This window comes from Drechmeria coniospora, chromosome 02 (assembly GCF_001625195.1).
Source record: "Drechmeria coniospora strain ARSEF 6962 chromosome 02, whole genome shotgun sequence".
Taxonomy (NCBI): domain Eukaryota; kingdom Fungi; phylum Ascomycota; class Sordariomycetes; order Hypocreales; family Ophiocordycipitaceae; genus Drechmeria; species Drechmeria coniospora.
This window is the reverse complement of record NC_054390.1, coordinates 9,364,647-9,385,876: the sequence shown is the minus strand read 5'-3', so window position 1 is coordinate 9,385,876 and position 21,230 is coordinate 9,364,647. Positions and strand designations below refer to the sequence as shown.

Genomic DNA, 21,230 nt, shown 5'->3' with positions numbered 1-21,230 from the left:
TGCCGTCATCCATGATCCATCGACATTGATCCCTCTGCCCCAGCGTTGCATCCTCGTCGTTCTCGACCCTGCCGGGGCACATCAGATGATGCATCTGACCGCTCCATCCGACGCTCATGTTCATGCAGGTGGTCGGAAAATCCAAACCCCCTCCCCTTTGCTTCGGGCTCAGCTGGGGGCCCGAGGTGCGGGAAGCTGTACCCTCTCGCGTGTCGTCTGCAGCGTCATCGTCAGCCATCGACGGCGAGCCAGCCTTACGCAGGTCCAGTTTGCCATCTGCATTTCCACCATGGCATGGGTGAGATGGCACGTGGAGAGGGAAAAGGGGGAGAAAAGAGGGCGTCCCCTTTCGGCGTCGTGCCTGAATGCCCGCGTGCTGCACCAACGAGGGTTCTCGGTTCTCGGTCCAACCCGTCGCCTCGATATCCTTTCGGCATCGGCACAGAATATTCCGTACACGAACATGTACATTGTACCTCTTTCAGTCAAAGTCCCTTTGCTAGCCGAAGCTTCATCTTGGCTCGGATCGAGGGGTACTTGATGACCAGCATCACGAATTCAACTGCGCTGGTGAGTCTACTGGTGAGTCTCTGTTCCCGCTGCTGCTCGAGGCTACGCTGACTGTCAAGGCACTGTCATAAATAGAACCATGTTCGCTTGGCCGACTCCGGAAACGCCATGAACCGCGTCGCTCGCCTGCGCCGTTTGCAAGGATATACCAATGATTATTGGTGCTCCATCTGCTGTGCTGCTTCCAGTACTCCCCGACGACGTTCTGCCCTCGACAAGACTTGCTGGCGTGCATTATTGTGTATTCCATCTAGTATGCACACCATACTCCGTACCTTGTCCTCTATTAATACGAGGGCCGTGAATACAGAACGCGTAATCGAACGGAGTATTCCGTACAAGTACAGTACGTGGACTCCGTATACTTACTGTACAGTATTAAACGGAGTAAGTACGGAGTAGGTACGTACTTGTACTATTGTTCAATTCGTACTACTACCTCCAGTACCTAGCCCCCATCACCTACCTGATAGTGCAAGTACTCGCTTCTTACTGTGCATACCTAGGCGTAAGCAAGTACTCCCTGCAGCAAGTACTAACATGAATGCGGCTACGTTCAAGTATCGCTTGCCAGTGCTGCCAAGCGAGCCAGGCTAGCCAGGCTAGCTGCATTCAAGCCACACGCGCGGCTGGGAGGCCTGTGGCTGAGACCTCGCCCCTATCCGAACGCGGTAAAGCGACGTCCTCCACCGACGACATCACCGTCGCCACGTCGCTCATCCTCCCTCCGTCTCTGCCTCTAGGCTTCAGTACGCTCCTCCAAAGTCTAAAACGCCGCAAGCCATGATGCCGTACGTGGCAAGCGTCAGAGCCGGAATGGCTGACCATGGCTGACCATGGCTGAACTGGGCTGATCGAGCGAGGCGTTGGATGCGAGAGATGCTCCCTTCATGCCCCCTCCTCCCCCAAGGCACCAGACGCACGGCAGGTCATCTCCTAACCCCTCATGCCGCGTCGATCCTGAAACCGCTCCTGGTCCCCGTCGGTTCGCTCCGCACATATCGTGCTCACGCCCATCGATCATATCCGTACCGACTCGCCGGCACCTTGGCACCTTGACCGGTCGACAGCCAGAATAACCTCGCCCGTGTCCGAAATCCACCGCCCGTCGCCATGGGGTTGGGTCTCAAGATCCTCCAGTGGGCCATCCGCCTCGTCCAGCTCCTCTGCGCCGCGCTCGTCCTCGGTGTCTACGCCTACTTTCTCGCCACGCTCTACAACCACAACCTCGCCATCGCCACCTCGGTGAGGGCCGTCGTCGGCATCTCCGGCGCCGCCGTCCTCTACACGGGCGTCGGTCTGCTCCTGCTCTGCTGCCTCGCCGGCGTGCTCATCACGTCGGCCGTCGCCATCCTGCTCGACGTCTGCTTCATCGGCGCCTTCATCTACGTCGCCTACGCCAACAGGAACGGCGCCGGCTCCTGCAACGGCTACCTCGATACCCCCTTTGGCAGCGGCCAGTCCAGCGCCACCGTCGTGACCTCGGGCGGCTTCACCGCGCTGCCCAGCTACCACACCGCCTGTCGCCTCCAGACGGCCTCGCTCGCCGTCTCCATCATCGCCATCTTCTTCTTCTGCTGCTCCATCATCGTCGAGTTGCTCCTCATCCGCCAGCACCGCCGGGACAAGCACTTTGGTCCGAGCCCGGCCAACAACTACACGTCAGGCTACGCCGCCAACCCCGAGCAAGGTCGCGGCGGCTTCATGGGCCGCTTCCGCTCGGCGCCCAAGACGCACGCCGTGCCCCAAGATCCCAACACCCTTCCGCAGCACACCCAGCCGGGGCAGCTCGTCGATCCCATGCGCCAGAGCTACGCGACCGAGGCGACCGCCGTCGGCCACGACCACCTCCCCAGCACCAACGACTTCGCCAAGCAGGAGGCCGTCTATCGTCAGCCCTCGACCGCCTTCAGCGGGAACACGCAACCGGCTGCCGTCTCGCCGATGCAACAACCGGCGCAGATGACCAACGGATGGCACGATGCGCCACAGACGGCCAACGAGATGGCCGCCGACAACCAGTACCAAGGAGGCACCTACAATCGCTTCTAGGTGCCGCCAATGTCGCCGCTTTGAAGTCATGTGTGGCGCGTACGAGACCGAGTTTTGCCATCGCTCGAGGCTGTTTGGCCATGATGGATACCACGCCGCGAACGAGAGCCTGGCGGCGGCTGCGGCAACTATGCCTTGCCTGCCCACTGATGACATCTTTCATGATGCGCTCTCGAGATGATGATGATTTCTGATAACAAATGAGGCCTGACCAGCTTCGCACCATCTGTCCTCGTGTTGGTAGCTGCCACCACTGGTAGCTGTCACCATTAGTAGCCGTCACTACATAGCAATACACGAACAGTGAGGCTCGCCGATGCGCGGCGCAAACCATCTACTTGGATGAACATGCCGTGACACACTCTCACGCCCGTGACAATGATGCGGACCCCACAATGATGCGGACCCCCTCGCTGGCCATGACACGCCGTCGCCCATCCATCGTCGAAATCGCTCACGACCTTCTCGTCGACGTTGCTGTCGGCTTCTTCGTCTTCTTCACGCCCACCCCTCGACGTGGTCCAAGTCGCTGCCGACACTGTCGTCCCCGCCCAGGTCGGTCCAGTTCAGGTCCAGCTTTTCCAGCTCGCGCGTGAAAAAGTCCTGCTCCTCGCGCATCGCCGTCCGGATCTCGGCGGCAATCTTGTCGGGGTACCGCCTCACGTTGCGCCAGTGCGTCAAGCTGCGCAGCGCCTGCTCGAGCGGGAGGGCCCCCTCGACCTCGGCGTCGACGTCGCTGCCGGCCAGCCACTCGTCTCGGAGCTCCGGTCGGCAGTGCAGGTAGACGGCCGTGATGACGCGCATGTTGCCCTGGCGCCACTTGCGACCGCAGTACGGCACCTGGTTCTTGAAGAGCTTGAGCGTGTACAGCCGCAGCTCCTGCTGGGGCACCCGAAGCGATTTGCGGAGGATCGTCGACGACTTGTACTGCACGAGCAGGAGGTTCCGGTGTGCCTTATCCTTGCAGATCTTCTGCATCACTCGGAGGTAGTTGATGAGCGAGAAGAAATTGCGCCTCGAAAAGTCGGTGATCGGCTCGACCGGGAGCGGGTTCACGGGGTAGCCAAGCTCGTCCACCTCTGGCCGGGCCGGTGGCCGATCGGCATGACCGTCGATTGCATCCTCCTCCTCCTCGACATCGGCTTGCCTCGGCCTCGGCGATCGTCCCCTTTTGATCGGAGGCGGCGCGGCGCTGTCGTCGCTCTCGTCGTCGACGGCGGCGGTTTGGTCCGCGTCCCTTTCCTCCCTGGTCTCTGCGTCACCTTGGCCCTCCTCGTCCTGGTTCTCGTGTTCCGGCCCGCTCTCGACCCTGTCCTCGGAGCGCAAGTTGCAGAATTGGAAGAAGCTGGCGGAGGGAAGTTAGCGTCGCCCGTGACGAGTTGGCGTCGGCTTGCCCACCTGTTCTCGACACGGTCCATCTTGCTGTCGACCACCTGCTGAATATCCTGGTGTGCAAAGAGCTTCAGCACGAGCGGAATGTAGTTGGAGTCGAGAAGAAGCTGGGTAAAGTACTCGAACTTGAGCACGTCTGCACACCGTCAGCAAGCGCGCGGCATCCCGGCGACGGGGACAACGCACGAGATAACCTCAGCCACTTGAGCAGCAGTATCAGAATGCCCGTCATTGCCTTGGACGTTATTTCTCGCGTCCTCGACGCGTCCACCTCCTCGGGAGACTGCTGCGGCTCCTCCATGTGGGACATCTGCCCTGCCATGTCTCCTGGCTTCTGAAGAGGAGCGCTGCCGTTCATGACGAGCGGGTTGCTGCCTCTGCCCGCCATGCCGTTTGGTGCCTGGGATGCTTGCTGCGTGACAATTGCCGTCACGTTCAGCAGGATTGGTCTCAGGAGGACGATGACGAGCGACTGCAGATGAGGCAGGGCTTCTCGCTACGGGATTTGGCTTGTGAGCTTCGGAACCGGGAACGTGTCGGAAGGACGGCTAGGGAAACCCACGTAAAACCTCTCGACGGCAACGAGCCTTTGCTTGTCCCTGTCGCTCAACCGCTCAGGATGGGGACCAAAGTCTACCTCGTCCTCTGGCGGGTGCCGCGCGCTGCCGATCTTGTCCCTTCCCTTGACCTCCTTGAGAAGCTCCTTCTCCTCGAGGGTCAGCTCATCGAGGCTGAGACCGTCGATTTCGTCGTCATCCTCGTCAAACTCCCAGCCGCGCTCGTACTTGAGAAATCGCTCTCGCTCGTCCCAGAGCTGTCGGGTCGCTCGGGTCATTCGCACGCGGGAGGAGAAGAGCTCGCCTGCTTCGAGAATCGAGGCCGGCACATCGCTACCTTCCCAGCGACGACGAACGACGGCGTCGTGTATGCCGATCCAGCCTTTGCCTCCGGCGCTGTTGCTCGTCGCGTCGAGGGGCGGATACATGAAGGGAAAGTTCTGGTTCGTCTGGTAGTTCTGCTTCTTGCCCCCCTTTCCTCCGATTGCCGGCGACGGAGGTGGCGACGGAGCGGGTGTGGCGATGTGGACCGGCTGGTGCAGGATGGAGGCACCCCCGTCCTGTGCAGGGCCGGCCGGGGTCGGTATTATCCCGTTGGCCACGCTGTTTCTCGTCGACTGATGCGGGAGGGGGGGGAGAAGGGATGTGTTGTCGGCCTCGAGAGGAATCAAAGGCTGGGGAGGAACGTATGCTGGATATTTGGAGGTGACTTCTTGTCGGAACGCGTGATAGTCGAGCGGGGAGGCCGTGATGGTTTCCTTATCATTGCCGTCGCCGTTTGTCATTTCGCTCGTGGCCTTTCTGACGAGCTCTAGCTCCTTTGTTCCACCAAAGACGAGCAGGATGGATTTCCAGAAAAGCAGAAATATCTGCCTCGGTCACGTCAGCGGACGGGTTCGGTTCGGAGGTTGGCGGCATCGAAAAGACGCACGTGCATGTGAGGCATGGTGTTCTGCTCGTCCCAACGAAGCTTCGACATGGCGGTGAGCAGAAAATCGACGAGAGAAGGGTTCAGTTCCACTGAGGTCGGGTCAGCATGGCAGAGCGGGCCTTGTCGGGCAGAGGCGAGGCCGAGAGGGGCAGGGTAGCACATACGCAGCTTGCCGTAGGCAGAGGACGGATCTTCCGGGTCGTTGAGGGCTTCTTGAATGGCAATGTACATGATGGTCATGAGATTCATCAGCTCGTCCTGCGCCTCCTGGGGACTGGCCTGCTGCTGCTGCTGAACGTCACCAGACCTGGGTGGGATGTCAGTCGGTTGCCACGCAAACTGATTCCTCGGGGGCCGTGGCCTCTCACCAATGCAGCTCGAAACAGTTCCGCAGCGCCTCCCAAATCACCGGTAGACCTTGGAGCGAGGCGAGGCAGCGGACGGCCGACTTGATGGCCTCCAACTGCGACGGGCTCGCGACCGACTTGGCCTCGGCCGTCGGGCAGGCACTCGCGGACGCCGTCTCTCCCCATCTCCCCAGCACGAGGTACACGAGCTGGCCGATCGAGGCCGATCGCAGGGCCGCATCGCTCGACCCGACGCCCACGATGGCGGCCTGGACGAAGCTCGCCCTCGCGTCCTCGTCGGCGTCGTCCCACCTCGGCGATTCGCCATCGCTTCCCGACTCCTCGCCGTACCAGTGCCAGTTGAAGGCCTGCTGGGCAGCGTTCAGGCGCACCCACTGCCAGAACTGGTAGACGAACCACTCGTCGATCTCGTCGGCGTGCGAGCCCACGTCGGAGTAGGTAAAGTCGTACGCCACCGGCTCGGCGCGGTTCACCTCGGCGACGATGCGGCGTAGCTGCATGAGAGAGAGGGAGTCCGTCGGCCCGTGGTGCGGTCTCTGCGGCTGCTGGGGCAGTTGGGGGAGCGGCAATGGCATTTGCTGCTGGCCTCGGCCGCGTCCAGATCCGGGTCCGGGACCGGCATCGGCACTGGCACCTGGGAAGGGAGGGGGACCTGACCGGAGAGCATTTCGAGGAAGGCCAGGTCGTATCGGCGGTGCGGAAACGGATGGTTTGTCGACAGCATGCTGCTGCTCATCGACTCGCACGTCGTTTGTCACCACGCCCGCGCCCTCCCCGGCAGCCGCCACATCGCCGGCCGGCTTCGCGGCATCGAGGGCGTCTGGGTCCTGGGTCGCCCTCGAGGACCACAGGCTGTTCATGCTGGTGCTGGTCCGAACGTCGTTTGGCTGTTAGGTTCCGACTCGACGCGTTGTCTTGTGGCATCCCCCACGACACATGGCGTACGCGGTCGGGAGGGAATCGATGCTCGGGATTCTCCTGCACTTTTCCCTACTCCATTGATGCTCTCGTGATGCAAGTCTTGGCTGGCGTGTGACGACGCGTTGTGGAAGGATTGCTGTGGTCGTTGCGTTATCGTGGCCGGAGTGTCATTGCAAGCTCTCTTTTTTTGGTTGCAGTGGTTTGCATTTCATGACGGCGGTGACGGTCTGGCGAAAGCTCTCCCTAACGCCGCTGGTGGTGCTGTGTGCTACCCTGTAACGAGCCTCTGTAATTCGGTGCTGGCACACTGTCCCGACAACTATAATTAGTTGTCGTCTGTTACCTGGTACCTACTACAGTGTGTACAACCATACTATTACGTAGGTATCTCTTAACTCGTGACCAATCCTACCCCTCGGCCGATCTGCGATGACCTCACCGCCATTTTGGCACATGCACAAGCATGGAAAGACGGAATGGGTTTATCCGTGTCTCCAGGGTGCGATCAATCGGGTATGCAAGTAGCAAATCTTGCATGCAATGTATCCTTTTGACCTTTATTCTATGTACACTTCAATAACGCTGTCATGTCTTTGACTAGGTGTCTGCCAATGCCGCCGCGTCGAAGTCATGTGTAGCGCATACGAGATCGAGTTTTGCCATCGCTCGAGGCTCTTTGGTTATAATGGATACCACGCCGCAAACGAGATCGCTCTCAAGCTCCCTAGTGGAATGAATATGGCTGCAAATTACCATGTTGGAAGCAAGCATGCATGTCTCGTCATTCTAGCATGGTGGCAAACACTCATATAATTTCAGTCCTATATTCAGTCATATATTCAGTCATATATTTAGTTGTAGGTGTACTTTCCAGGTCTGCCATTCTAGCATGGTGGCAAACACTCATATAATTTCAGTCCTATATTCAGTCCTATATCCAGTCCTATATTCAGTCCTATATTCAGTCATATATTCAGTCATATATTTAGTTGTAGGTGTACTTTCCAGGTCTGCTTCAGGACAGTACACGCTCATACAACTACTTGCCTAGTACTAGCCTAGGCACCTGACACTGCCCTGGTCGAATGTGCGCCCCCCCCCCCCCCCCCCCCCAAAGGCTTTTATTCAGCCTTGTGGCCTACATTTACAGTAGGCTTGGGCAGTTCAGCGCAGGGAACCATCAGAGAACCATCAGAACCATCAGAACATGCCAGAAAAGATGCAAACGCTTTTGTTACATAATGCAGCTATGAGCATAGGCAGAAATACGCTCGTCGAGCGATGGGGTAGTCCTCGCATAGGGCATTAGACATCAGACTCGCCATCGGACGAGGCCACCTCTGCATCAGGTTCCGTCGTCGTCGTCGCTGCCGACTTCTTCTCCTTCTCTTTCGCCCTCTTTCTCAGCTTCTTTAGCCTATTGAGCCTCTTCTTTTTATCCTTGATGTGCTCCTCCTTTTCCATCTGCTGCATTTTCACCGCCTCGGCCGTGATTTTCCTTGCCCTCTCCTTATTCCGCTGCGCGATCCTCGTCTTTTTCCCAGGACGCTTCCTTTTTCTTGCTCCCGTCGCCTCGTCTCTTTCTGGCTCGTCATTGTTGGGGGCCTTTTTTCGGGGCTTGTCTTTTCTCGTGCTGCTGATTTTCGTCACCTTCCATGGAACTTCGCAACCCCAGAACCTCGTTTGCGAGCGTTCGTGGACATCCTCGCCGCTGACAGCAACACACGCATACTCTTGCCTCAGGGCAGAAGTGACGCTGGTGACGAGGTAGTAGGATTCAGGCCGCTGATGCACCAGACCGCCCTCGCCTTGCGCCGCTAGATGGTCGTCCAGGATGACCTTGGGGGCAGCCCCTGCCGCCGAGCTGAAAAGGCGAAACTCGAATTCGCCCACGGTTTCGTCTTGATTGCCAACGTCACTCGTCTCCTCCGTGGCACTTTTGCGGCTGTCGTTGACATTGGCGGTGACATTTTGTCGAGGCTCGTCCGTCGCGTGGCTGGCTGGCTTGGCCTTGACGTCGAGGCCCAGTGATTGCGCAATCTGAGCATTCAATCGCGCATAAAGTTCCGCATCGACACTCTCATCTCCGCTTCCGTTCCAGTCGCATCTTTCAGAGGCCTCGAGGTCCTCTCGGCGAACTCTTGGACGGTGTCAGTGACGAGAACAGGAATACGGCAGCCTCAAGGCCTCGGGCGGGAAGACGAACCTCTTGACATCGGGCAGATCAAGCATGGCGCGCCCCCTCGCCGCCCAGCGGCATGCAGCAATATATTAGGCAATCTGGGAATGGTGAGAGGCAATCGGCGTAGGTTGGTCAATGCCAGTTGTCTCGTCGGCCGACTTCTCAAATGATTCATCACGCAGCGAGAGGGTGTTGGTGTGACGTCGCCATCTAAGAATTTACAGCATGGTTGCTTATCTTATCAGCAACACTTCTAGGCTCCCCTCCCCACCACAACCCGATCGTCATTCCAGACACAGGATTTATTACAAGTACTTGCATGGCTGTGGTAATTACAGTACAATATTTATTACAAGTACTTGCATGGCATCGTCAACGGCTCGCCACGACAGACTGAGGGTTGGTTATTGTCTCATACGAAATCGGGAAAACGCTGACAGCTTCCATGCTATACAGCGGTGGAGGAGTGATGATTTCCCTCACGCCATCGTGGCACAAGGATGAAAGCTACCGATCATCGCCATCCATCCTGCAAGCATCGCCAGACAGTCGAATACAAGGGAATCATCCAGTATCATCTCAGGACCACCATACCGCCGACATCATTGACACGTTCATGTCCGCTCATGATGCTCAATTTCCAAAAGGCAACTCAATCCCAAACCCAAACCATGCGTCTAAACCAGCCTCCTATAGCGACAACTCGTGAGGTGCTGAGGCTCAAACCCACCAATCTCCCTGGTCGTGCATTGCCTGTGCAACCTTGACGAAACCAGCAATGTTGCTGCCGGCGACCAAGCTGGGCAGCTCGCCCTCGGAGGCCTTGACATACCTTTGAGCGGTTTCGACGCCGGCGGTGAAGGCCTGCTTCATGATGCCCTTGAGCTTCTCATCGACCTCCTCGGTCGTCCAGCTAAGGCGCTGTGACGAGACGAATGAGCACCTCCACTCTCGTCGTGTCGAGGCGTGCGAAGGAGGAGAGGGGACGTACCTGGCTGTTCTGAGCCATCTCGAGGCCGGAGACGGCGACGCCTCCGCAGTTGGCCGCCTTTCCAGGCGCGTACCATACCGACTCCTTGCCCTTCTGCCGACGCTGCGCTTCGAACAAGTCGATTGCACCCTGCGTGCAGCCCATGTTGGATCCCTCGGCGACGACGAGGACGCCGGCGTCCATCAGCGCCTCGGCCTCCTCCTTGCTCACCTCGTTCTGGGTCGCGCAGGGGAGGGCAACATCGACCTTGCCGACGTGGGTCCAGGGACGGGCCCCCTCAATGTACCGGTACCGGCCGCCGTGGTCAAAGTCGGTGAGGGCGCGACGGTCGACCTTGAGTGCGGCAATCTTCTCGACATGCTCGGCGGTAAAGGGCGCGCCGTCGTCGATGGCGACGAGAGCCCCCCTTGAGTCGGATAGGGAGACGACGGTGGCACCGAGCTCGATGACCTTGAGGGCCGCGTATTGGGCTACGTTGCCGGAGCCTGAGATGGCAACACGCTTGCCGGAGAATCCACCGCGGCCTGCATGTTGCAGCATGTGCTCAACGTAGTACACGACGCCGTACCCGGTGGCCTCTGCGGCGAGGAACGAGCAGTTGGCGTCAGCCATGGTCGGAATTTCGGCATCGACGCGGACAGGACGGCTTACCAGGTCGGATCAGGCTACCACCCCAGGCGAGGCCCTTGCCGGTCAGGACGCCTTCCCATCGGTTGCGAGCGTGGCGGTAGGCGCCGAACATGTACCCGATTTCGCGACCAGAAACGCCGATATCGCCAGCGGGCACGTCGGTATCGCTGCCGATGTGTTTCGAGAGCTCGCGCATGAAAGCGTGGCAGAAGCGTCGGATTTCGTTGTCACTCTTGCCCTTGGGGTCAAAGTCAGAGCCCCCCTTGCCGCCTCCCATGTTCACTGGAGAATTTCGTTAGCATCTCCCGATGCGACGGCAAGATTTCGCGGCACAGGAAGCGAGCCATCATGCCGGGCAACGTACAGCCAGTGAGGGCATTCTTGAATATTTGCTCGAACCCGAGGAATTTGAGGCTGCATGTCCGTCAGAAGAAGATGGCACAGGCCAAGGATCGGGCACCCAGAACGCACATGGACAGGTTTACGGTGGGATGAAAGCGCAGGCCACCTTTGTACGGGCCGAGGGCCGAGTTGAACTGAACGCGATACGCCCGGTTGACACGCAAGGAGCCTTGGTCGTCCTCCCAGACGACGCGAAACTGAATGACTCGCTCGGGGATGGCGCAGACCTTGAGGGCGGTGCGGTACTCGGGATGCTTCTCGAAGAGCGTACTCTCCTCCAAGGTACTGGCGAGCTCTGGAGAGTTTGCATTGATGTCAGCTCCTACATGAATTTGGCGTCTTCCGAAGAACAATGACGAGGACCAGGACGAGAACGAAGACGAGAACAAAGACCAACCTTGGTATGCCTGCTCGAACTCGGGCTCGGAGGGGAGGTCGGACATGTCGCCGTTTACTTGGAGTTGGAGATGCATGGATGTGGGTGCGAGAGTGGCGCGAGAGTGAAGAGTGCGTGCGTGTGAGCTACTGTCAAAGGTGTGATGAATCCTGGAGCAGAGAGCTGGAGAGGGGAGGACGGTGGCGATGGTGGTTTGTCACGAGTACGATGATACGACAGAGAGGCTATGATCACGGCAGACGGTAGCCGTGAGGATAAGTGGCAGTGGCAACAGAGAAGGGGGAGGAGTCCCGACTTTTATCTAGCATACAGGCTTGGTCCGAAGTCCGAGCCGGAGGCGTACTCGGACTTGCTCATAGTTGGCATCGGCAACCCCGTGCGAGGGTGTGTGCGCGGGGTGCCAACGTTGGATGAGGCCCGGACAACCATTCGCCTCCATCACGGCTTGTCATACGATGCACATATTGCACGAACCATCGCCCGCAGAATGAGCGACGTTACCTCGCCTGTAGCGGGAGAGGACGAGACCAGAACAAGGCATCATCATCGATCTAGGTCGCTGGAGGTGGGTGGCAGCTCCGACAATCGGAACTCTCGGGAGAAAAGGTTCGCTGGTGTTGGCCTCGATTTGTGTGGGGGGTGCGAGATAGGTAGCCGCAAGCAATTCAGCTAATCAGAAGAGGTTGCTTATCAGACGCAGAAACCAACACACCAAAACTGAAGGCAGCTCGACCAACCAACCAAGCTGCTTGTTGATAAGGCATGGAACTTGCTCGAGACATCCATCAGCGTCTCGGCTATCCTCGTGCCATTGTTGCACTCGTACATCGTCCTCCATCCCGTGCGCTTCGTTCGTACGTTCCATGCATCACCGTCCATCGAGCTGCCAGCGAATCGCTTCGTCAACCGGTCACAGATCACAGCCGCATGCAGAGCAAGGCAGTCCAGCAATAAACAAGACACGAATCGGTGTTTCGCGCAGGAAAAGGAATCGTCTTCCGGCGCCAGCAGCTCATGACTCGGCGTTGCCGTGACGAAGCCTGTACATCTGCCACGCTCTCGCATCGCCAACCAACCCTACACGGACATCAGTTTGCATGCCTCCCAATATTTCAAGAAAAACGCCAGTGGTGGGTGGATGACAGGTCGTGAATGGCCAAGAAGAATAAAAAAAAATAAACCAGTCACCTCGCTGCTCGTTTCACCAAATCGCAGCCTGGTCTGCGTCGAATCGTGAGAGCTCCTTGCCGGCATCTTCGAGGTCCTTCTTCGCCTTCATTCGCATGTAGAATATGGGGCAGTCCTTGCTGCTGCAGATGACCTCGCAGTGCATGCTTCCCTGGCACCTCTGGCACTGCGTCCACAGTCGTCCGAATCGCACCTCGAGGTCCGACATCTTGTCCAAGGTTCGCTTGTACAGTTCGCCCACCCGCGGTGCGCAGTTGGAGCACACGGCGCCCTCGCTCTCGTGCTTGCCCGTCAGCGGCTTCTTGCAACCCATGCAGGTCTGCGTCTTCTTGGCAAACTTCATCAGCCCGCCCACCGTCGGCGCCGCCACCGATATCGTTCTCGTGTGGTCTCCCGTCAGCAGCTGCCGTGCTTTGGTCTCGCCGAGGATCGGCTCGAAGATGCGGCCCAGAGGCTTCGCCAGCTGGTTGTCGAGGTAGTACTTGGTGTCGATCGGCACGTTGTTCTCCAGCACGTAGATGGGGTCCTCGGACTTTTCAAAGTTTTTCGCTCCCGCCGCTCCTCGAACCATGACGTAGGCCACGCGGTCGCCGAGGCCGGGTGCCGAGCCGGCGTCGCGCTTCTTCATCCGATGCGCGAGCTCCACGTGCGCCTGCTTGGCCGCGTAGTCGTCCTTGGTGAGCGCCTTGGTGATGACCAGCTTGGACATGTCAATCTTGTTCTGCAGGAGGTCGGCAATCGTTTCCTTGACATAACTGCTCGACCCCGTTAGCCAACCTCGCTCGGCTTCGTCTCGACGACGGAGGGAAGCGGTACTCACTCTTGGGCGCCTTGCACATCCCGGTCGATCAAGATCATCCTCAGCACCTTCTCGATGACGGTCTGCACCATGAGACAGTTATCTCGTCGTACCGTCTCGATGCCCTTGGTGTCCATCTTGTCGTACTTTTCCGTGCTCGTCCAGTACAGGCCGGCGTACCGCTTCTTGTTGATGAGGAGGTACGGAAAGTACACCTTTTCAAACTCCAACTTGATGGGCTTGACAAACTTGGACGACACGTACTGGGCCGCCTCCTCGCCGAGCTTCATCGCTTCCGCGAGCTCCTTGGTGCCGAACTTGACCATGACCGAATCGGTGTCGCCGTAGATGACCTGGGCGTCGTGGCTGTAGCCGTTGGCGATGTTGTACTTTTGCTCCACCTCGAGCTTCGTCCTCTCAATCATCTGCCGTCCGAAGCTCGTCGTGCTGCTGGCGATCTGCAGGCAAGGAAGCTTGCCCGTCGTCGCGCCCGTCAACCCGTACACGCTGTTGGCGCTGATCTTCAAAGCCAGCTGGCGACCGTTCAGCACGGCCTTCCGGAACGGGTCCGTCTCCTGCGCCAGCTCGCGCTTGGCCTGCTTTCGCGCCGTCAGCAGCTCCTCCAGGATCTGGGCCAGCAGCCCTTTCCTCTGCTTCGTCGTCACGAAGAGATCCCCGTTCGGCGTCACGATGTAGTCCTCATCCTTCTTCAGGCCGAAAGGCTCGATGAGCTTCTTGTCCAGCAGCGTCGTGTAGCACAGGTTGTGCGCTTGGATGATGCTGGGATAGAGGGAGGCGAAATCGAGCGTCGCGATGGGCACGTCGTAGTAGCCGCGGGTGGGCTCGATGACCGTCGCACCCTCGTACTGCTCGTCCGAGGCCTGCGACTTGAGATTGGGGATGACGAGCTTCTGCTCCAGAGCTTTTCGGAACAGCTGGCTGATGAATTTGATCTGCTGACCGCGCGAGAGGAGAAAGTTGAACGGCACGCCCGTGACCCTCGCCATTTCCGTGTAGTTTTCGAGGCACGACAGCTTGTCCATCAGCCTCTGCGGCAGGTACGCGTCCTTGAGGCAGTACAACGCTAGCCGACGTCTCGACTCGGGCGTTCCGTTGAAGAGCTCCGTAATCATCGTGTGGTGCACGTCTTCCTTCTGCTCGCCCAGAAAGTTCGCACAGACCGAGTTCAGGGTGTAGCTGCGCAGGTGATGATCGCGCTGGATCAGCTGCAGCAGGTCCAGCTGCAAGCGACCGTTTGTGTTGGTTTCCTTGGTCTCGCGGTTGCCAATCTGCTTGCTCGAAAAGTTGGCCTCCCGCACCTTGGACGCGACGCTAGGGATGCGAGTCCAGTACTCGAAACCGTTGACCTTGAGGTGCTTCGCTCTGTCGAGAAGGTAGGGGAAATCAAAGTTGGACGTGTTGTAGCCGATGATGATGTCGGGGTCGACCTTGAGCAGGAACTGCTGCCAGGCACTCAGCATCTTGTCCTCCTTCTCAAACTCCAAGATGTGGGTGGCCACAATGGGACTCGTGGTGTCGAGGCAGAAGACGTTTCGAATGAATGGTTTCTTCTCTCCGTATCGTGTGACGACGTTGGCAATCTGGATGACCGGATCTTGGTTGGCCTCGGGAAAGATTCCCTTTCGACCGGCGCACTCGATATCAAACGACAAGATCCGCAGCGGTGCCATCTTGGCCCATTCTCCGTCCGGCTTGTGGGCTATGAGATCGAGATAGCAGATTTCGGCCTCGATCTGGCAGTTGGACTGTCGGCTGTGCGCCGGAATGAGCTTGTACCTGCTCGATGGGGCCTCGACCCATGCCATGCCTTGGATCTACCTGCCGTCAGCGGGTGCCTGCCTGCCAGTATCCGGGATCGGCATCGGAATCGGGGTGTGCTTACATGACAGTCGACCATGAATCGTAGGACGTACTGGATGTTGTCGTACGTCATGATGCCATTATCGCGCGCCTTCCACAAGCCCTTCCAGTCTGCCTGTCCGTTTTCAATCGTCGACCGAACCTTGGGGATGAATTTGGGGTCGGTGACGGTGATTTTGAGGAAGTGGCCTTGCTTGTTGCCCTGAAAGCCGTATATGCTTTCTCGCGGGCACATAGTGATGGAGTGAATCGCCGGCTGATGCTGAGCAAGCTGGGTTTCGAGGTACGCCTTGAAGGCAGCCGTGTCCTGGGCCTTGAACATGACGGGGGCCGCAACGTAGAGGTAATGCTTGAAGTCGGTGACATGAAGCATGACGGAGTAGCCCTGTTCGGTGACGCCAAACAGCTTCACCGTCGTTTTGCCACCGTGCAGCGTGCCCTCCTCGGCATCAATCGACTGGAAGCAGAGACTATCCCGCTCCGGCGCAAACTCGACAGCCGGCCGCTCCCATACCTGGTCCTTTTCGGTATTGTTCCGCTTGAGGTCCGAGATGTCCTGGCTGAGCTTTTCCAGCACCTCGGACTCGAATGCGCTCTTGGGTTGGCTCGACCCGAGTTTGGCCCGCGGGTCTCTCTGGGACCCAGCAAAACGAGGAGCGGGAGACGAGGAAAAAACGTCGGTCCTGCGTTTCTTGGCCGAGGTCGGGCTGGATGGGATGTTCTGGCGAGTGCCTGCCTCGGCGAGCACCCGCTTCTGAGGGAGGACAGCGCTGGACATGGCGAGCAATGAGCAATCGAAAATGCCTGTCGGAAGTGTGGATCAGATTCGAACAGCCATGCAGAACGTCAAAATTGAATACAAGAAATCAAGAGCATCCGTCGTCGAAGGGGTGCTTGCATTGTATGCAGCCCACACGATGAGGCCACCAGAAGAAACGCGCGTAGACAGCGAGCGTGACGTGACGGATCCATATATTTTAATGGCCCTGAGCCGTGACACGTGATTTGGCGACTTGGGTGTTGGAACGACTCCGTAATTTCTCCGAACTCACCGCACTAACTCTCGGCCCGCCCGCTCCCCCCTCCTCCTCCCCCCCCCCCCACCAATTCAACCATATCGATCAAGCTGAGAATGACCTGACTGGGCATCATCAACATCTACAGTACGGTGTACATGTATTACTTGCTCGTCCTGCATTTGGAACATCCCAGCCATCGGTATAGCTCCATCAAGTACAACGAGAAGCTCTTTCTACAATTCTCAGAAACCCGGTATCGGCTCCGGACCGCAGGAACGAGAGCCAAGGTTGCAGCAGTAGCATATGTGCGCGAGTTGGGTTCGGCCACATGGACCGTTCGTTCCATTTGCTAATAATTCCGTAAAGACTTCTCGTTACAGTTCATCACCCCGTCCATGCACCCAAACAAGCCCAGTTTTCCTTCAAGCAAAGATACGTACCATCATGGCAGGTGTCGGGTCATTCTGCGTCTCTTGACGGGTCAAAAAAAAATGTAAGCGACCATGGCGCCATCGCTGTGCAGTGTGCAGAAGCCGAACTCGACACAATCCAATCCAATCAAATAAAAGCAAATACGCGTAGAGTAGGCCCGCCGGTGGCCTGAGGTCGGGTTTGAGACGTGAATAAACGCCACCGCGGGCATGTAGGCATCAGGTGGCCCCTACTGCTGCTGGATCGTCCCCAGCTCGCACCAGTTGCTGATGGGCTAGGCTCGAGTTAGCACGACGACGGCCGACGGCGAGGACGAGGGAGGATGGACGTACGATGCAGCTCAGGTACTTGCACCAACTGCACGTGTTCCGGACGACGTAAAAGTTGTTCAACAACAGTATGAAGACGATGATGACGAGGATCAGGGCGCCGGCACGGACGAGCCACCAGATCCACCACAGCGGCTTGCGACCCTTAAAGAAGCCGATGGGACTCTTGAAGAAGGCGGGCGAGGTGACGACGGCATCCGGGTGGACGGCCGAGTACGGGGTCTCGTTCCCCATCCGTCGCCTCAGCGAGTTGGGCGAGTGGAGAACGCAGACGCCGAGTCCGAGGCCCATGAGGAAGCCGCCGATGTGCGAAAAGTTGTCCAAGCCCGGCAGCAAGCCCAAGACGAAGGCGATGACCATATCAAGCACGACAAAGGTCAAGTCCTTGACGGGGCTCTTCCGCTCCTTCCAGGAGTAGAGAAGGTCGAGGAGGGTGAGGGCGATGATTCCGAAGAGCGAGCCCGAGGCGCCGGTGGAGGCGATGCCGGGCGCGGCAAAGTTACCTCCCATGACGAAGCCGAAGATGCCGGCAGACATGTAGACGAGGAAGAATCGAATGGAGCCGATGGCCATCTCCATCTGCTTGCCGATGGTGAGCTGCATGAGCATGTTGAAGCCGATGTGGATGAGGCCGGCGTGCATGAAGATGGGAATGATGAAGCGATACCACTGGTTGGGCTCGGGCGTCTGGTTGGCGTCGTTGAAGGTCGGGTTCGGCACGCCGCCGAAGCCGCAGAGCTCGGAGAGCGGGCAGAACTGCGTGTTCGTCGTCGCGTTGGGGCAGAGGAAGAGGACGGGGATTTTCGAGCCTTGAATCTCTTCGATGTTGTGCATGCAAGGCGTGTACCGCGCGCCCATGTTGATCATGACCTGCGTCGAAGGGCCGATCATGGGGTTGAACTGGGGCTTGATCATGATGGGCGAGCCCGTGAGGATGGCTGGGGTACCATGGTCAGCGTCGCGGACCTGGCGTCGCGTTGGAGGGCACCTACCATTCTTGATGATTTCACCGATGAAGACGGCCGCCTGGACGAGGGTGAGGGTGTAGACGACCCAAGGAATCCGCTTCTTGCCCGAGCCGAACATGCCGAGCTCGCCGAGCAGGACCTTGCCTCTGCCCTTGCTCCGGCTCTTCCGTCGACGGCCATGGGGCGCATCGTAGATGTGGTCGTCGATGCTCGCCGGCTTGCCGGCTTGATCCTGCAGCGGAATGTCCTCGGGGCCGTGCGGTCGGGCGGCGGACGAGGAGGGAGCGCCGCCGGGCGGGCCGTAGTACTCGTTGGCTTGGTAGAGGCCGGGTTGGGAGGTGCTCTTGGCGCTGTCGGCATCGTACGGTCTCGCGTTTGCCGGGTATGCGTGGTCGTCGAAGACGGAAACAAAGGGCGAACCGCTCTCCTTGGGCGGCGGCCTCGGAGGCCCGCCGTAGTGCGAATCCTGCATCGAGTGATACGACGGCGCCGGTGTCGGGTGAGACGACGGGGGGGCCTGGGCGGTTGGGTAGGGCGCTGGCAAATCGCCAGGACGGTGAGGCTGACCACCGCCGGAGTAGTACTCGTGCGATGCCATGATGGGCGTCGAGGGCGAAATGCCGCGATGCAGTCGATGACGGTTTCCGAGCGGAGGAGAGAAGGGGCGTGGCTGTGAGGGAAGGCAGGAGACGTCGCCCCCGCTTGTGTTTCAGCTCGACGGCGGCGGCGGCAGCAGACGAAGGGCGTTGGCTCGGGCGTGAGCGTCAAACCGGTGGACGGGTGGCTCGAGGCGTCAAAATTATCGGGCTTCCAACGAGAAGGAGTAGTAGGCCGCGTCGGAACGAGATTGCATCCGGGTGGGCGGCGGCCCGTGGGAGCAGGGTATTGATTGATTTCCTCGCCGTGTCGAGTGCCGGAACGATGTCGATGATTTGGCTGGGTGGCCGTACAGCAATATGGCAGGGACGTGGTGTTTCAAACAAGGGCGGCAACAAAAGCAAGGCAAACTGGGCGGCGAACGAGAACGAGCGCTTGTCGTATTCGACGCTGTGCGGTGCGAGCAGATTATTCGGGAGTCGTGTACAGGATGGTGAAGATTGAAGAAGAATCTGAGGGCAAGTCGAGGCGGGCAAAGGCAGATGGATGGTGTGGGAATACGCAGGTCAAGCAAAGTCAGGAGGGAGAGCGGGAGGGCGGGATTGTGTTGGGTCGTTGGTGACGGACCACAGTGGCCGAAGCTGCGCGTCAGGGGCCTTTGCCGTTCGGTAGGTACCTAGTAGCCGGCTGGTGGACCCCCGGGGGCAGTGCAACAGGTGCCGAGGACTGCTGCGCAAGCTTCCAGCTGTAGGGGCGCAGTGGTTTTGCTTCTAACTTTGGGACACCGCCAGGCGAGCAAGCACTCGGCTCCGCCCCGCAGTGGTCGAATATATTTGGAAAGTACATGCAGGGCCTGCAACTTTTGTACTTGAACGCATGTACAGTTCATAAATACGAAGTAAGTAGGTACAGTACAGTACTGTGCTCAAGTACTTACAGTACAAGTACGGTACGGAGAACAATACACTGTACTGTACGGTACTCAAGTACTTACAGTGCAACTACATATACGGTGCTCATTATTACCACCAACTCGTAATACAGCACTCGTCATGCATGGACACTGCCGCCGTCCAATCGTCCAACCAAGGCTCCGAGATATCGACGTTACCTTCTGTACTCCGTAAGCAAGTACGTGTGCTCGTATTCAGTGCTTGAGCTCGCACATGCAATACTCGGTACACACCCAAGAACTCGTATCGCTTGACAAGGAATTTTCTTGACCTCGGAGAAATGATTGACGATGGTGGGGTCGGCAGCGGTGGATATGATATGATGATGGCACTCGATGATGATGCCTTCCTTGACACCCAACGTTAGTCGGACAAGACATGCTCGGAACGTGGGATGGAGTCCATGTCGTGTCCCGAGGATTCTTTCTTTCTTTGTGGCGGCATCACGCACCCAAGCATCCCATGCACCGCCCGCCTGGAATGCCCGCTCGGCAACGACTGCCGTCGCTGGCATCAGTCCACGGTCCAAACCCAGGCGCCGTTTCCATCAGTGACGAGCCGCCGCAAGTCGGCATCGGGGTCGTCGTGCCATGCCATGGGTGCGAGAGAGAATGTCGTTGCTTCCCCCACTGGCGTGCTGCCGCATGGCGCTTCGATAACTATTGTATTACTCTATTGTACAGATTGTACGAGATGTAGCATGTCGTGTGCTGCACACGGGCAGCCGCGTGCCGCCATGATGATGCTGCCATGATCAAGTGGCAAGGCGGAAAAGGGTCATGCATCGTAAAGGGGCCAGCCCGCAGACCGTGTCATTTCTTGGCCTCGCCCGCGGCGTCGCTCGATCGGTCGTCGTCGCCATTCTTCTTCGCGTCGCCCTTCCAGTTGCCGCTCCAGACGTCGGCAATCTGCTCCAGAATGATGTCGCTCATGCCCTTGCCCTCGTCGAAGCTCTTTCGGTGCTCCTCGGCACGCTTCTTGGACCAGTCCTCGCCTTCGCCGCCCATCCAGATGTCCTTGATCAACCCCGCAGGCTTCTCCTCGGGGCCGGCACGCTTGCGCTTCTCCGCCGCGTCGAGCTCCCGCTGCTCCCTCAGCAGCTGCTGCGTCCGCTTGGCGCCCTCGGGAAGGCCGGGGTCGAGGACGGAGCCGAGTCGGCCGCTGACGCGCGCGTACATGGATCGGCCCGTGTATTCGTAGGCGAGCTGGTTCGTGCAGAGGGAAAAGGTGCCGGCGAGGACGAAGAAGCGAACGTCCATCCTCCGCGGGGGGAGCAGCATGACGAGAGGTGACAGGACGGCGCCGGCGACGGAGGCGTTGTGGATGAATTCGTTTCGGCGAGGCCGAGATGGCTGCGGCTGCTCTTGCGCCATCGCTGCCACGGTATCCTTTTCTTTGCCGACGCAGGAGCGGCGGTGCGGCGCGAGTCGGTCAGTGGTGTCGGTGGTATCGTCTGGTAATCCACGTCGATTCGTCGGTTGGATGGTTGAGAGCGTGGTGGAAGATGGCCATGGGCGAGCCAACTTTTTTTGCGGGCAAGTAGATGCAGATGGGCAAGTAGCAACACATACTGTAGTGGTATGATAATACTTAATACTTAGGTACTGTAAGTAGGTACACCTACTCCGTACAAGTACGGCGTACCACAAGCATATACTTGAGTACACGCAA

The 21,230-nt window shown here is 58.6% G+C and overlaps 7 protein-coding genes across 7 annotated transcripts; 1 reads left to right on the top strand and 6 right to left on the bottom strand.

Annotated features, from left to right (window-relative positions):
• Positions 1-1,683: 1,683 nt before the first annotated feature.
• DCS_05704 (uncharacterized protein) lies at positions 1,684-2,622 on the top strand (the record flags this gene model as incomplete). Its single annotated transcript, XM_040803006.1, has 1 exon — positions 1,684-2,622. The coding sequence occupies one exon, from the start codon at positions 1,684-1,686 to the stop codon at positions 2,620-2,622; it is 939 nt and encodes a 312-aa protein (XP_040658039.1).
• Positions 2,623-3,120: 498 nt separating this feature from the next.
• On the bottom strand, positions 3,121-6,730 carry DCS_05703 (Protein required for hyphal anastomosis; the record flags this gene model as incomplete). Its single annotated transcript, XM_040803005.1, has 6 exons — positions 3,121-3,967; positions 4,021-4,150; positions 4,201-4,510; positions 4,577-5,440; positions 5,503-5,809; positions 5,871-6,730. 6 exons carry the CDS (start codon positions 6,728-6,730, stop codon positions 3,121-3,123), a joined length of 3,318 nt encoding a protein of 1,105 aa, XP_040658038.1.
• A 1,366-nt stretch (positions 6,731-8,096) lies between these two features.
• DCS_05702 (uncharacterized protein) lies at positions 8,097-9,023 on the bottom strand (the record flags this gene model as incomplete). The annotated part of the gene is made up of 2 exons (XM_040803004.1): positions 8,097-8,931; positions 8,998-9,023. 2 exons carry the CDS (start codon positions 9,021-9,023, stop codon positions 8,097-8,099), a joined length of 861 nt encoding a protein of 286 aa, XP_040658037.1.
• A 670-nt stretch (positions 9,024-9,693) lies between these two features.
• Positions 9,694-11,469, bottom strand: DCS_05701 (GDH NADP-specific glutamate dehydrogenase; the record flags this gene model as incomplete). The annotated part of the gene is made up of 6 exons (XM_040803003.1): positions 9,694-9,894; positions 9,965-10,542; positions 10,616-10,876; positions 10,959-11,008; positions 11,066-11,291; positions 11,394-11,469. 6 exons carry the CDS (start codon positions 11,467-11,469, stop codon positions 9,694-9,696), a joined length of 1,392 nt encoding a protein of 463 aa, XP_040658036.1.
• Positions 11,470-12,594: 1,125 nt separating this feature from the next.
• DCS_05700 (DNA polymerase delta catalytic subunit) lies at positions 12,595-16,039 on the bottom strand (the record flags this gene model as incomplete). Its single annotated transcript, XM_040803002.1, has 3 exons — positions 12,595-13,336; positions 13,402-15,215; positions 15,284-16,039. 3 exons carry the CDS (start codon positions 16,037-16,039, stop codon positions 12,595-12,597), a joined length of 3,312 nt encoding a protein of 1,103 aa, XP_040658035.1.
• Positions 16,040-16,941: 902 nt separating this feature from the next.
• On the bottom strand, positions 16,942-18,607 carry DCS_05699 (rhomboid family membrane protein; the record flags this gene model as incomplete). The annotated part of the gene is made up of 3 exons (XM_040803001.1): positions 16,942-16,986; positions 17,045-17,979; positions 18,034-18,607. 3 exons carry the CDS (start codon positions 18,605-18,607, stop codon positions 16,942-16,944), a joined length of 1,554 nt encoding a protein of 517 aa, XP_040658034.1.
• A 1,764-nt stretch (positions 18,608-20,371) lies between these two features.
• On the bottom strand, positions 20,372-20,932 carry DCS_05698 (rhomboid family membrane protein; the record flags this gene model as incomplete). Its single annotated transcript, XM_040803000.1, has 1 exon — positions 20,372-20,932. One exon carries the CDS (start codon positions 20,930-20,932, stop codon positions 20,372-20,374), a length of 561 nt encoding a protein of 186 aa, XP_040658033.1.
• Positions 20,933-21,230: the final 298 nt, after the last annotated feature.